The 15,445-nt window shown below is 40.2% G+C and overlaps 2 protein-coding genes across 3 annotated transcripts in view; both read left to right on the forward strand.

Annotated features, from left to right (window-relative positions):
• Positions 1 to 1,014: 1,014 nt before the first annotated feature.
• On the forward strand, positions 1,015 to 3,662 carry si:ch211-161h7.8 (thiosulfate:glutathione sulfurtransferase). 2 transcript variants are annotated; one of them, XM_056450766.1, is made up of 4 exons: positions 1,015 to 1,248; positions 2,453 to 2,575; positions 2,670 to 2,832; positions 3,097 to 3,662. In XM_056450766.1, the coding sequence occupies exons 1-4, from the start codon at positions 1,116 to 1,118 to the stop codon at positions 3,149 to 3,151; spliced, it is 474 nt and encodes a 157-aa protein (XP_056306741.1). In that variant the 5' UTR covers positions 1,015 to 1,115; the 3' UTR covers positions 3,152 to 3,662. The 2 variants fall into 2 exon arrangements, with proteins under 2 accessions (XP_056306741.1, XP_056306742.1); XM_056450767.1 differs by lacking the exon at positions 1,015 to 1,248 and adding an exon at positions 1,295 to 1,396.
• A 3,323-nt stretch (positions 3,663 to 6,985) lies between these two features.
• Positions 6,986 to 15,445, forward strand: part of drd3 (dopamine receptor D3) — a 38,593-nt gene continuing 30,133 nt past the window's right edge. Inside the window, exons 1-2 of the mRNA XM_056450949.1 lie at positions 6,986 to 7,453; positions 8,220 to 8,520. Coding sequence (XP_056306924.1) covers positions 7,413 to 7,453; positions 8,220 to 8,520 — 342 coding nt within the window. The 5' untranslated portion in view covers positions 6,986 to 7,412. The remainder of the gene's footprint in view (positions 7,454 to 8,219; positions 8,521 to 15,445) is intronic.

Here is a 15,445-nt window from a genome sequence, read left to right on the forward strand (position 1 = left end):
TGATGTTGGTTTAAGATGTTGGCTCTGTCGGCGCCAATAGCCTAATGGTTAAGTACGGCGACCAGAGTTCGATTTCCGGATTGAGGTTCTATGCCGATCCTTCCCCTCTCTCTCTTCCCAATGCTTTCCTGTCTGTCCTTCACTGTCCTATCACATTAAAGGTGAAAATTCCTAAAAAAAAAAATTATCTAAAAAAAAAATGTTGGCTCGATGCTGGATTTTGGTCACATTCTAACAACCTAAAATCAACCAAATATCAACGTCATTTGACATCATTATTGGACATCAAAATAACGTTGTCCTTAAACGCTGCCTAGACGTTGAATTTTTGTCACCTGACATCATAACCTAAATCGAACCTAATATTATTGTCTCATGACGTTGTGTGCCTGCTGGTCAATAACTAGATACACTACAGAATGTTACGTTTACACACACACATTTATAATTTACATGTAAACGCTTTAGCTTTTAACAGCGTAAAACTCATTCATATTTACAACAGATACTTTTACTCTACTTGCACTACATTTTAGGCAAGTAATGGTACTTTTACTTGAGTATGATTTTTCAGTACACTTTCCACCACTGCAAATATCACACCTGCTGTCAGACAAATCACAAATGTCTGTAAAATTTTCTTCGAAAATAAAAAAAAACTCTATATTCAAAGTTATATATCTACTTTACATCTAAAATATAAAAGCACAACATAGAATTTTACCACAAAGGTATAAACTAAATTTTTACACATTTTATACATTTTTGAAAAATATAGGCCTACCAATCAGTAGGCTAACCACAGGGATTTGTACAAACAGATAATGTCACAACTGCTACTGTGTCATCCTGTTAAAATCCATATACTTTGTAGAATGTTGACAATTGTAAATCATTACGAGGCACAAAGGAATCAAATTTGGTCTTCATCCTTCCTGAACAATCTCCTGATGTTGTCATTCACCGGGACTCATTCCTGCCACTAGAGGGCAGCCGATAATTGACTCTCGGATATCTGTAGTCTTTGCCTGTAAGCGCTGCAGGCTCCAGACAGAGACAAGTCAACCCGCTTTCTCCTCTGCACCGTCACCGTGACTGCACTGCACCCTCTAGAGATGGTATCGTTTCAGGTTTTACGTCGTCTGGGCGTGTTTGCTCTCACTAAACCGGTTTGCCATGGTAGAATTTTGTCAGCATGTGGACTCAAGACATCCAACATCAATCACAGTCACGGACAACCTGGTGCAGGTAGAGCTCCCAAAGCTACAATATATTCTCAAAATAGCTGGAATTACCGTTTTTCCCCAGTTAAAAATATATAGACATATGTTTATATATTTATTTTGGGAAGATATAATTTTCATAATCAAAATTTCAGTGAAGTCTGCAATGTCAGGTAGGCTAAAGGACGATTTTATCATATAGAACTTTGGACTTTGGACCAATTCCCAATTTATTTCTATTTGATTATTAACCTTGACATTCACGAAAAGCATACAAAAGGTTTAAAATGTTTAAATTGTGTTACTATTAATTGTGTAATATTACACTATTACTGTGTAACTTAATTAACATTTAAAAAAATATATAGTAATTTTTTTAAAAAGTTCATTGGATATTGTAAGTTCATGTATTTATTAATATTAATGTAAGTATCAACAAGATCAACATTTAATAATGCATTACTAAAATATAAAGTTTTGCTTGTTAACATTACTAAATGCACTGCGAGTGAACAACAACTTCATTTTCATTAACTGATGTTAACAAAAATGAATAAAAACTGTAATTAATGTATTCATTGCTTGTTAATGTTAGTAAAGACATTAACTAATGGATCATTATTTTAAAGTGTTAACAAAAACACTTCTAACCCATTCATTAACCTTAATGTTAATTACAATTTTATTTGAATAATGTATTAGCAAATGTTACTTAATGGAACTGTGCTAACATTAATAAATGGGTTAGTTCTCACGTAATAATCTTTTATTCAATTATATTTAATATTTAATAGTAATAGCTAATGATGAACGGCTGTTTTTCTTAATTGACAAATTTACATAACTAATGTTTTGCTCATTGTTAATTAATGTAATAACTGATGTTAAAGTGTATTATTAATAATATTTTAGCAATTCAAATGCAATTAAAGCAACGTTTAATATTTAAAGTTTCAGCATTCACCACTTAAAAGTGTTTTTTTAGCCTTTGTTTTTCTCTCTGCTAGCTGGTGTAAAACAGTTGTTTGACTATTCTTTTGTCAAACACAGAGCCTTTATGTGTCTACCATGAATAGCAACCATGAATAGTCAGATGTGTTTTTGAATAGTCAGATATTTTTGTTGATGTTGGATGATTTTCACTGGTGTTACTTAATGATCATCATTATATTAATGTACATTCAACACTGATCTTACATCATAATGCTTCCTGATTTTTGACGTTTCAGTGTCTGTTGTGACCTACGAACAGCTCAAAGCCATGCTGGCCAATCACAGCGTGCAGCTATTTGACGTCAGGAACCCAGATGAAGTTCAGGCTGGTCGCATCCCAGATTCTGTCAACATTCCATGTAAGTCTCTATTCAGAACATATAAAATGAAATGTTTTTATTTATTTGATTGCATTTTTGTTGCACCTGATCTAATATTTACTGTATCTCCCAGTAGGAGAGCTGGAGGTGTCTCTGAAGCTGCCAGCACAAAAGTTTGAAGAGCAGTTTAAAGTGAAAGCCCCCCAAAAAACAGACGATAACATAGTTTTTCATTGTCGAAGTGGGAAGAGGAGTTTGACTGCTCTCGAAACTGCTCATCGTCTGGGATTCTCTAAGTAAGAATTCTCAAACTTTTTTTGTTTTGTTTTGGGATGACATGAATTATTTTAGTTGGGCTGTTGGTTAGTTGAACTCATTGGTTCCAAATTTATTTGCTTTTGGCTTCTGTTTGACCAAATTAAGCTGAAATAACATCATTCGGTGGAAATGTGTACATTATTATTAAGTTACACTAATGGCCTAGAACACATAATATGTAGATGATTCAATTCATTTCATATTCCTTGTTAAAAACGCACTACTTGCTTTGTGTTTTTCAGGGCACGGCATTATGCAGGAGGATACATTGATTGGGAAGAGCGTGAGAAGAATTGAGCAACATTAATTCAATTTGCTGTAAAATTCATAGTATTTCAGAGCAATAATCTGGAAATAGAAGATAGAATTAAATATTCACACTTGATTAAAACAGTGAAGTTCCATTTGTTAAAATTAACCTTAAAGTGACAATGAAAGAATTCTTATTTATTAATATTTGTTAATGCTAATTTAAAAGTTGCATCTGCTAGTATTGTTTAATTGACCCGAGGGAACATGAACCATGAATAATTACTATTTTTATGAAAAAACTTTCAAATATTGTTAGATAAAGTTAGTTTAATATAGGGAACTCATTGTAAAGTGTGACCATTTTTCATATTTTGCAAAGATGTGAACACCGTGCTATTTTTATACAACTTTTAATGACTCATCAATTATTAGAATATGGATCATAATGGATGGATGAAGTCTTGTTCAGATAAGTACTTGAAATAATGAAATGTGAACAGTAATACGTTTCAAATGTGTTTACAAATGTGAAAAAAATAAAGGGCTCTGGACATTGCATGTGTCACGTAGTTTTAATCATTCGTGAATTATCAAAATAATAGTATTAGGATATACACTGTTATACTTCTATCAAAATGTAATTTCCTTACACAAGCATTGAATTGTAGAAACCAATGTCAATATATTTTATAAAGTTTTATATTTAATGTAGTCTACAAATATAATTTTAAAAAGCTGTGGAAATTGCTTAATTCATATCACATTAATTAGTACTCATACATTTTTATTTTGCTAGTATTCACATTTCATTAAGCCAAATGTGAGAGAATTGGTGAGGCGAGTATTCATTTAGATGAATGCTTGAAATAATTTCTGCTTCAGACTGAATCCAACTAAAATCATTGGGCTGTGAAAACCAAAGTGAATGTATATTTGCAAATGTGCTTAATTGACCTGTTTTAATCCCCCCATGTCACAACTATTTTATTTCTGGAAGCTTTAAAAGTGTTGTTGTTGCCTTTGAGAAATTGAATGAAATTGGGGAATGAAAAAAAAGTATCAATGTCACACTAATAGATCAGTTTGTGTACTCTGTACTTGCACATCAATGTAAGAGGTGTAAATGGGATACAATTGTGACGTATTATTATACATTGTTTCAAAAGCAGTGCATTTTTTACTATGCTGTTTCCCACCAACGATCAAACCTAATTTAGTCAACATAATATCAAAAGGGCCATTAAGTAAAACGCATGTACCCAAATTTAAAGGGTTTAGGATTAAACTGCTTAAAATTATTTTAATGGCTTTGGACGTTGTTCCTCTGTGTATATATTGACATTCTGTTTCCACTAGAGGGCGATAATGCAATTAGGCAAAATAAAGGCGTATTTATTTTTATGGCCAGGAGTTCACGGTCACAGCAGGTGCTCAGATGTTCATTTCATTGTTGGTTATTTGGATGTGCTCTGCTGCACCTCTGTAAATAGCTGTCAGACTGATACCGAACACAGATCAAGGCTGGCACATTTTTCATCAGACTGCACTGCACTCAAATCAACAGACCTTCCTTTGTCCATCTTGAAGAGAATTATTTGAGTGTCAATTTACAGAGGGCCGTTATTGTGAAATTACACTTGGAGTAATAGGCAGTCCATCAGACGTACTGTAAGCAGTCGATGTCAAGGTATTGGATTTGGCACACAGTATGGACCTTGTTTTGCCCTGAGTGATGAGAACAAACTATGATAAATGTGACCATGTCACTTTCACCCTAGTTATAATGGGGTCCATATCACTGCTCTGCTTTGTGAAATAAAAAATACAAAACTTTTTTTTAATTGGCACAGGAGAGCGAAATATGCCTCGGGTGTCTATTTGGTTTTATGTTTTCTCCGTATTCCAAATGTCTGTTTCACTTTATTGTTTCGTTTTGCCTTCCCATTTATCTCATATTTCATTGGTATTAGAGGATCTACTGGGCCAATACTATTTTGCAACTAAAAGATTTAAAGGGCAGTATATACGAATTTGTATTAATCACTTTTCATTGAAGTAACTTTAAAAATTAGACATCTAATTTCCTTGTCTATCTATGAAAACTGAATCTTAAATATATGTCATAATCAAATAGCAATGTAGTTTATAAACTCAATGACCGTGAGTGAATTTTCTGAACTCAAACATTAATGTGAGAATGGTCTGATGCTTTCTTAACTGCTGTTTCTTTCATTTTTTTGTTGTTGTTGTTTTTATTGTGTTATAGTCTTTGATATTACCAAACAATTTTTTCAAAAAGATGTCTAATAGAAGTGTAAACATAGATGTAAGACTATGGGTTAAACTTGGGATATCAATGAAAATCTAACACACGTCTAATAATAGTCCAAAAAATCTAGACCAGTCATCAAATAGACAGACTTCACATGTGTAGTCATTCAGTCCTGTCTATTTTAGTCTATGTTTGGATTATTGTTCGATGTCTATCAAAATGACACCCTAAATTTAGTCTTATTTTATATAAGATGTTTGACTATTTCTCACTCACTCATTCATTGTCCTTTGGCTTAGTCCCTGATTTATCAGGGGTCACCACAGCGGAATGAACTGCCAGTTACTCTGGCATATGTTTTATGTGGCGAATGCCCTTCCAGCCACAACCCAGCACTGGAAAACATACACTCTCCCATTCACACACACATTTATTTATGGTCAATTTGGCTTACTTAATTCACCTATACCACATGTCTTTGAACTGACTAGCAGAATCCAAAAAGCTTGAGACTTTAAGTGCATCGGGGCCCATATTTTTCAGCAAAAAAACAGGTCAAGCTATTTCTTTAAGTCCTCATTAAATCATTATAGTTATGCACTAAACTATCCCTCTGGAGACAATGGGTGGACCTAGATGGTCCAAAAATATATGTCCACCCATTAGGTCTACAAACATGCAGACGGATTCAGTCAAACTCTTTTTGTTATGTCTGGGAGAGCTTACACTAGTTATTTGGTTGAGCATTACTTGGTGCCCTTTGTTTGCTACAGATCTCTGATTGATGAACTTTTCTGAACAGCATCATGGGTAATGTAGTTTTTCCAGCACCACTTTTACTAAACAAGTGCTTTTAAAATAAGCTGAATTAATGATGGGATTAACAAGATCATGTGCAATCAAATATCAGTCTTGTTGTGCTCTATAACATACATTAGTGTTGACAGTTATCATCACAGTTATCTTTAGAGTTAATCTATTATTCTTGGCATGAACAACCCTTTGAGTCCAAAATCCAACTGCACAAGTTCAGTGTTGCAGCGTGTTTCAAATACCAAGTAGGAAAAGTGAAAAAACAATAAGAAAAGTATATTTTTATTTTAGATTTATTTGTAATAATTTTAAGAACAATATTTTGACACAAGGTAACCTTCAGAATTATTTATGTAATTGTTTTGCTGTATTTTCTGTACATTTTATTAAATAATCAAAGTGTTTTATGGAGAAGTTAATTAGAGGATCAATTTAAACAAATTACTTTTTTTTGTAATGAGGTACCTACAATTTATCAAAGCTATTTGACCAGCTTAATCCCGGTTCTTTTTCCCAGTTACCCTATTGGACAGTTTCCCACTATTTCTGTTATACAACGGTGGACATATTTATTAATTTTTTGTATTTTTTTAAGTGTATGAACAATAAAAATAAACTTGGAAAAATTTGCCATGTGTGTAACCACTAGCACTGGAACCCCAAATATACCCCTCAAAACCCACAATCAGTCAATTTTTATAAATTAGAAACACATTTTATCAGCAGGTCAACTCGGTGTGGCTCGGTCTTCTGGATCCGTCACAGGTAACAGCTATTTTCAGACAGTCGTTAATGATCACAGCCTGAGTGCGAACAGCGTAGACATCCTTAGGAAATCGTCGGAGGAACGCGAATACCTTTAGAGCCCTGACATGATGTGCAATTGGGAATTTTGAGATGCTGTTTTGTTCTTTCACCTACCCGGATTCCCTTCAAAATATATTTGCTTAACCACCAACCAGTGAACTAATGAAAGCAGAGACGCCTCGTGCGTAAAGGAGCTTTTGGAGATGGCGCGGAGCTTTTAACCATCCTTACGAATCAGGCTGTTCGCGAAACCATTTTGGGCATATTCAGTGCTCAAAAGCATCGCGTGTAAGCATATTTAAAGCTGTGTATTATTAAGTTTTGCATACGCGGTAAGCATGGAGTCCCTTCCTCTGCAGCAACGGCGAAGGGCGAATGGACCAATAAGTTTAACCTCAAGGAAAGTGCGTTCAGATGGGGTTCTGTTTCGGTTCTTCGCTGGAGAAGCTTAACAGGTAGACACACCGTAAATTGGCCATTCAGGGGCTTCAATAAAGCATTGAATGATAGATGGTAATTGATGTTATCCAGAATAGTCATTAAATGCATGCGTTCGCTGTGGCTTTCAAGGCTCTTTTGTGCAGATTGTCAAAAGCATATTTTTTTTCGTGCCTCAGTGAGTGGTGTGACTTTATTGTAATCACTGAGGAATTAGCTATACAACTTTTAGATATTTTCATCTTTAATGTATTTTGAAATATCATATTTCTATGTTAAAGTTACTTGGTTACAATTTGAGATGTATAACAAATAAATACGAATCTCTTAATGAATCAATGGGTGTTTTAAAATCCTTGCAAAAATATTTTAGATTAGTTTTTTCAGAAAATATTCAAATGAATTAAATGCTCTTTTTGGTTAGCTTTAATTTATTAATGGAATAAAAATATAAAGATTTGACCTGGATAAGACAGCTATAGTAAATCTGATGTTGCAAACCCAGGTTATCAAGCATTGCTCACCATGAGTCTTCATAAAATATATATTTGTGACTTTTATAGCTGCTATCAATAACTAGATATTTCAAAGAACTAGATATTTCAAAGACTTCTCTGAAGTCACCGAGCAAGCAGCTTGTCATCTTGAGCAGTGAATTGTTTACCAAGACTTTTGCAGAATGTAAAAGTATACGAACACAAGAATTCAAATATACAAAGATGTTACACTGCATGTTGTCAAGCATTTATGTTGCAAAAGTCAAAATCTGTTCACCCTCTCCAGATCTTCCACACTTATGGCAATGTTTAGCAGTGGTGAATGGCTCTGGAATGACTCTGAGCATTCATTTACCCCTGGGGGAAACTACAGCCCAGCATCGGGTGTTGAAGAAGCGAAGAGGAATTATTATGCCATGCTCTATTCCCTACTCATCCTGGCTATCGTGTTTGGGAATGTTCTGGTGTGCATTGCTGTGCTTCGAGAGAGAGCTCTTCAGACCACCACCAACTACCTGGTGGTTAGTCTGGCAGTGGCTGATCTGTTGGTTGCCTCGTTGGTCATGCCTTGGGCAGTTTATTTGGAAGTAAGTACACTAGAAACTACTGTAGTTCACCATGTATAATGACAAAAAAAACCCTTTCCCATATAGAAATCTGCTACAATATTTAACAATATTTATTGTTTATTATTAAACAATATTTAACTGTAATAGAAACTGTATTTTTATGCAGTATGTTACTGTATGTTGTATTATGCAGTATGTTACTGTATTTTAAAATTGCATTGTGAAAATTACTGTATACTTTACAGTAAAGCTATACAATACTGTACATTCATATACAACTAAATAAATGGTGCTGGAAATGTAAATACTGTAATTGATTTACAGTAAGTTACTGGTGAACTGCTGCCAGTAAGTTACTGTAGATTGTATAGGAAATTAACAGTGTACTGCCTACTTAATTTAAAATGTTTATAATGTGTGGAAAAAAATTGTTCAAAACAAAGAACTTTAAAGTGAAAATCTAATAAGAGAATTATGAAAATTTAGCACCCATTTAACAATATAGCAACAGAAAAAACAATCACTCCATGTCTCAAGGGATTCACAAATCTGTTTCAATGAGTTAAGCCCTCAAGTCATTTTCCTTCATCAGTTATTGATTATTTAACATTGGCACAAGAAACAAAACACCAATCTTTGTCTATTGTTTAATTAACCAATGAAAGCAATTTAATAAAAAAAAAACATTTCCTTGTGAAAACAAAATTTATGTGCACATTGTTATTATTTAAGTGAACAAATGATATCTAGGTAGCTTCAGCCACAATATTCTTCACAACGGTCCTCTTACTGAGGGAATGATGCAACATAGGCTCATTGTGAAAACGTAGCGAAGGGGTAAAATGGTTCCAGAAAGCAGTTAAGACAAAAACAGACATCAAAAAAATATATATATATAGTATAAAAATATTAAAATAAACAAATAAATATCAGGATGAGAATGTGGTAAAATCTGAAAACGTGGCAAAAATCAGACGAGGGCTTTTCTTTTTCTGGATTGCTTTTTAAAATTGTCTGTTAGGTTTAGGAAAGTAGGTGGGCGGGTCAATCGTGGCTTTTGAAAACACTATTGGGTGGGTCAGTCGATAAGTCAGTTAGTCAGTCAGTGTTATGAAGCGGACAGGAGACAGAGGTAAGGAAACGTTAGGGTGTTTATTAAATGACAACAAGGAGCACATGAAGGATAGCCAGGAGGATCAGGAATGATGTTGGGGTCTTTTCCTCCGTGGCTGGGTAACAGGAATACACGAGGATGGACAGCACACACCAGATACAGCTGACAGAGGATGACACAGACTTGGAAGGACTGGAAGACAGGACGATTCGGGAGGACCAGGAAGACTAGGAGGAATACAAAGAGAACAGGTAAGTAAATCGTTTGTTTTAGCTGAGGATGACTACGCTGAGTGGTCGCTCAGTTGTCCGCTTTCGTCGAGACGAGCCCGGACAATGAGCGACTGGAGTGCTGTGCTTTTATCTGGTGCTCGTGAATGTGATGCAGCTGTGTGCTCATTAGAAGTCAGGTGATGGTGATCTTCGTGAGTGGGGGTCGTGAGAGCCTGACCAATCCATGACAGTACCCCCCTCCCCAGGGCCCGCTCCTGAGGGCCGACACCTCCGACGCCGTGGTGGTCTCCCTCTGCCTCTAGGCGCTGGGAACTCAGGGTGGCTCTCATGAAACTCCACCATGAGACTAGGATCGAGAATATCAGCTCTGGGAACCCATGTCCTTTCTTCGGGGCCGTACCCTTCCCAGTCCACCAGGTACTCCAACTGGCCACCACGACGTCGGGAACGCAAGATCTCCTTCACTGCGTAGACGGCTCCTTCTTCTAGGAGCAGTGGAGGAGGGGGTTCCTCTTCGTGGTCAGGCTCTGTGGAGGGAAGAACAGGATCGTGATAGGGTTTCAGGAGTGATACGTGGAATGTAGGGTGAATACGGTAGTGAGAGGGTAATTGTAGTTTGTAGGTGACGGGGTTAACCTGTTCCACGATGGTGAAGGGACCAACAAATCGGGGACTTAACTTGCGAGAGGGCAGTCGCATGCGTATGTCCCGGGTGGATAGCCACACCTTTTGTCCGGGTGTGTATCTGGGTTCTTCAGACCTTCTCCTATCGGCGGTTACCTTGCTTCGACGGACTGCCCTCTGCAGATGTTGATGAGCCTCGTCCCAGACTCTCTCGCTCTCCCGGAACCAGTGATCCACTGCGGGGACATCAGATGGTTCGCCATCCCAGGGAAAGAGCGGTGGTTGGAAGCCCAGGACGCACTGGAATGGCGTGAGTCCGGTGGAGGGTTGCCGCAGTGAATTTTGGGCATATTCTGCCCAGCCCAAATACTGGCTCCAGGAGTTCTGGTGACCACTGCAGAAGGTCCTCAGGAACCGTCCCACCTCCTGAATCTTCCTCTCTGTCTGCCCGTTGGTTTGGGGATGATATCCAGAAGAGAGGCTGACGGCCACACCTAGGAGCTTGAAGAAGGCTTTCCATAGACGTGAGATGAACTGTGGACCTCTGTCCGACACAATATCTTCTGGAATACCAAATGACCTGAAGACTTGATTAAAGATATTGTCGGCAGTTTCAAAGGCTGTGGGAAGACCTTTCAGAGGGATTAGTTTGACAAACTTTGAGAATCTATCTACTATGACTAGAATACAGGTATTACCTTCTGACGAAGGGAGGTCAGTGATAAAGTCCACTCCTAGGTGTGACCAGGGACGGTTCGGAATCGGCAAGGGATGGAGCTTTCCAGCGGGTAGATGACGTGGGCTCTTGGATTGGGCACAGTCCTTACAGCCCTGAACATATTGCCTCACATCCCTTGCCATGTTTGGCCACCAGAATCGTTGGGATACTAGCGAGAGAGTATTGTTGATCCCTGGATGTCCAGTGCCTAGCGAGGTATGTAAGGAGTGGATCAGATCTACCCGGTGTTCAGGTGGTATGAACTGCCGATGAGGAGGGCATCCCGGCGGAGCAGGGGCTTCCGGAGTGGCAACGACTGGAGGAGCGTTCCAGGTGATCGGACAAATGGAGATGTGTTCGGGAAGAATCTTCGTTGGGAGTTCTTCATGATCGTGATGCTCGTGTAAACGAGAGAGAGCGTCTGCTCTTAGATTCTTGGGTCCTGGACGATAGGAAATGGAGAAATCAAAACGTGAGAAGAAAAGTGACCATCTGGCTTGACGTGGACATAGTCTCTTGGCCTCTTTGATGTATTGGAGGTTTTTGTGATCTGTGATCACCTGGAACGGATGTTTGGCTCCCTCCAACCAGTGACGCCACTCCTCCAAGGCTAGCTTGATTGCTAGAAGCTCCCTGTCTCCTATGCTGTAATTCTGCTCCGCCGGGCTCAACTTCCGAGAGAAATAGGCACAGGGATGCAGTCGGGGCGGTGTATCATGATGTTGAGATAATACTGCCCCGACGCCGGTGGTGGATGCGTCCACTTCCACCACGAAAGGAAGATTTGGGTCAGGATGAGTCAGGAGTGGGGCCCTTGTGAACTCCTTCTTAAGGCGGAAGGCTGCGGCTGCTTCTTTGGTCCACTCCAGTCCTTTGGGTTTACCCTTGAGGAGATTAGTGAGAGGTGATGTAATCCTGCTGTAGTCCTTGATAAACCGTCTATAAAAGTTAGCAAACCCAAGAAACCTCTGGAGCTCCTTAATGGAAGTGGGTTCTGACCAGGATAGAACAGCCTCAATTTTCTTCCCATCCATACGTATACCGGTTTGGTCAATGATGTATCCCAAGAAATGAATCGACTTCTGGTGGAATGAGCATTTCTCCGCTTTGAGGTAGAGGTGATGTTCTCTCAATGTGTGTAGGACCTCCGCAACGTGTTGGCGATGTTCGGCCTCACTCCGGGAGTAAATGAGGATGTCATCTATGTACACTATTACACAGTGGTGAAGAAACTCCCGGAGGACTTCATGAATGAAGTTTTGGAATACGGAGGGGGCGTTGACCAGACCGTAAGGCATGACCTCATATTCATAGTGGCCAGTAGGGGTCACGAATGCTGTCTTCCATTGGTCCCCCTCACGTATTCTTATCAGATTATACGCGCTGCGGAGGTCCAATTTAGTGAAGACTTTAGCTTCTCGGAGCTGTTCCAAAGCGGCTGGTACCAGAGGAAGGGGATATCGGTATTTTACTGTACCGTTATTTAGGACCCTGTAGTCGATGCATGGACGCAGCCCTCCGTCCTTCTTGGCCACAAAGAAGAAGCTTGAGGCGGCTGGTGATTTTGAGTGACGTATGTACCCCTGACTCAGAGCCTCCCTTATGTAATCTTCCATTGCCTGATTCTCTGGAAGTGAGAGCGGGTAGATCCTACCTCTTGGCAACTGGGCATCTGGAACTAGGTCGATCGCGCAGTCCCATGGCCGATGCGGCGGTAGCTGGGAAGCTCTCTTGGGGCAGAAGACATCATGAAAGGAGCTGTACTCCTTAGGAATGTGGATAGACTGCTTCTCAGGAGGGCTCTCGACCGATGTTGCAAACAAAGAAATGGGGTTCCGACCTTGAAGAGGGAGATTTGGAAAACAGGCAGGTGTACATCCAGATCCCCATTTCTTTATCTCTCCTGTGCCCCAAGAGATGATGGGATCGTGCTTCACCAGCCACGGGCGCCCTAGAATGATGTCCATATTTGCACCCTCCAGAACCAGAAATTGAATCCTCTCTTGATGTAACAACCCCACTTGAAGAAGGATGTCTTCGCATTGTCGATGGATACGGGTCGAAGATCGAGTGCACTGGGTTATCGGTTGTATCTGGTATATATGCGAGGACGCCTCAGTACGGAGGTGGAGTTGACGACAGAGGGATTGGGAGATGAAGTTCCCTGCTGACCCGGAGTCGATGAGGGCTGTGACAAGGAGAGAAATAGAGGCAGTAGTTATTTGTACGGTGGTAGTAAGTGGTTTACATTGTTCAATATTCGTACTGAATACACTCACTGAAGTCCGAATGGGACGAAGGGGACACTCCATACGGGTGTGTCCACTGACACCGCAGTATAGACACAGACCCCGGGTCAGCCTCCTCTGTCGTTCCGCTGATGTCAGTCTTCCAGACTCTATTATCATGGGTTCTGGTTCTGGAGAGGCTGTTGACTCAGGCGATTGGAGGAGTGCAGACGAGGGGGTGATGGTGTCCTGTTGATAGGAACGGAGACGATCGGAACATCGGAGAGAATGTTGGATGAATCTCTCCAGACCCATTGTATCATCTAATGTGGCCAGTTGGATTCGGAGAGTGGGTTCCAAGCCGAGCCGGTACGTGGTCAACAACGATCTCTCATTCCATCCACTTGCAGCTGCTAGAGTGCGAAACCGGAGAGCATATTCCTGTGTAGATAGAGTACCTTGCTTTAGATGATACAGCTGCTCTCCAGCGGCTACTTCCCCATCAGAACGTCCAAACACCTCTTTGAAATACTCCGTGAAGGTAGTGATGGAATTCATGACCGGCCCGGCTTGGTTCCAGATCGTCTCAGCCCATTTAAGTGCAGGTCCAGAGAGTAGAGATACGATGTAGGCGATCTTCGACTTATCTGTGGGATATAGAGAAGGTTGCATTTCGAATATGAGGGAACATTGTAACAGAAAACCATTGCACTCCCCCGCTCCGCCTGAGTAGGGCGCTGGTCGGGCCATGGGACTGGAAGGAAGGGCCGAAGAAGAAACTGTGGAGGCGGAAGTGCTCGGTGCTGGTGGTGCGTTGGAAAGTGGAGCTGGTGGCTGTAGAATCCGCTTCAACTGGTCCACCAGCTCTTGAAGGTGATCGGGGGTGCTCATGTTGTCGTCGTTATGGGTCCGGGCTTCTGTTATGAAGCGGACAGGAGACAGAGGTAAGGAAACGTTAGGGTGTTTATTAAATGACAACAAGGAGCACATGAAGGATAGCCAGGAGGATCAGGAATGATGTTGGGGTCTTTTCCTCCGTGGCTGGGTAACAGGAATACACGAGGATGGACAGCACACACCAGATACAGCTGACAGAGGATGACACAGACTTGGAAGGACTGGAAGACAGGACGATTCGGGAGGACCAGGAAGACTAGGAGGAATACAAAGAGAACAGGTAAGTAAATCGTTTGTTTTAGCTGAGGATGACTACGCTGAGTGGTCGCTCAGTTGTCCGCTTTCGTCGAGACGAGCCCGGACAATGAGCGACTGGAGTGCTGTGCTTTTATCTGGTGCTCGTGAATGTGATGCAGCTGTGTGCTCATTAGAAGTCAGGTGATGGTGATCTTCGTGAGTGGGGGTCGTGAGAGCCTGACCAATCCATGACAGTCAGTAATTCAGTCAGTTGACAGCGAGCTCTGGTTGAGAACAGCATGCACGAATGGCACTCACGAGAGAAATTTGAGATCTCAAAAAGAATACACAGTGGCCACTTGTGGATTTGCAAAAACAAAACTGCAAAAACAAAACAAAAAAAAAAATGCACCTCCATTTCCAGCAAATGAATAAATGAACAATAATAACAAAGTGTGGTCAAAAGTGAGTCATATCCAAACACAAATCCTATTCTTATGCCCCATTTGGTGATGCATACAAAACCCGACAGGCCGACAAATCTAAACTTGTTTGTATTAAAACAAATATAAATATGCATATAATCAATAAATTAATTAATTCATTTTCTTTTCGGCTTAGTCCCTTTATTAATCCGGGGTCACCACAGCGGAATGAACCGCCAACTTATCCAGCATTTGTTTTACACAGCGGGTGCTCTTCCAGCTGCAACCCATCTCTGGGAAACATCCACACTCATACACTACGGACAATTTAACCTACCCAATTCACCTGTACCACATGTCTTTGGACTGTGGGGGAAATCGGAGCACCCCCACGTGAACGCAGGGAGAACATGCAAACTCCACACAGAAACGCCAACTGACCCAGCCGAGGCTCGAACCAGCAACCT

The sequence above is a fragment of the Danio aesculapii genome, chromosome 24, assembly GCF_903798145.1.
Source record: "Danio aesculapii chromosome 24, fDanAes4.1, whole genome shotgun sequence".
In the NCBI taxonomy this organism is placed as follows: Eukaryota; Metazoa; Chordata; class Actinopteri; order Cypriniformes; family Danionidae; genus Danio; species Danio aesculapii.

Coding starts and splice junctions, on each gene's coding strand:
- si:ch211-161h7.8 (XM_056450766.1), top strand. CDS start 1,116: ATGGTATCGTTTCAGGTTTTACGTCGTCTGGGCGTGTTTGCTCTCACT. Junction 1,249..2,452: donor TCACGGACAACCTGGTGCAG/GTAGAGCTCCCA, acceptor TTGACGTTTCAG/TGTCTGTTGTGACCTACGAA. Junction 2,833..3,096: donor CATCGTCTGGGATTCTCTAA/GTAAGAATTCTC, acceptor TGTGTTTTTCAG/GGCACGGCATTATGCAGGAG.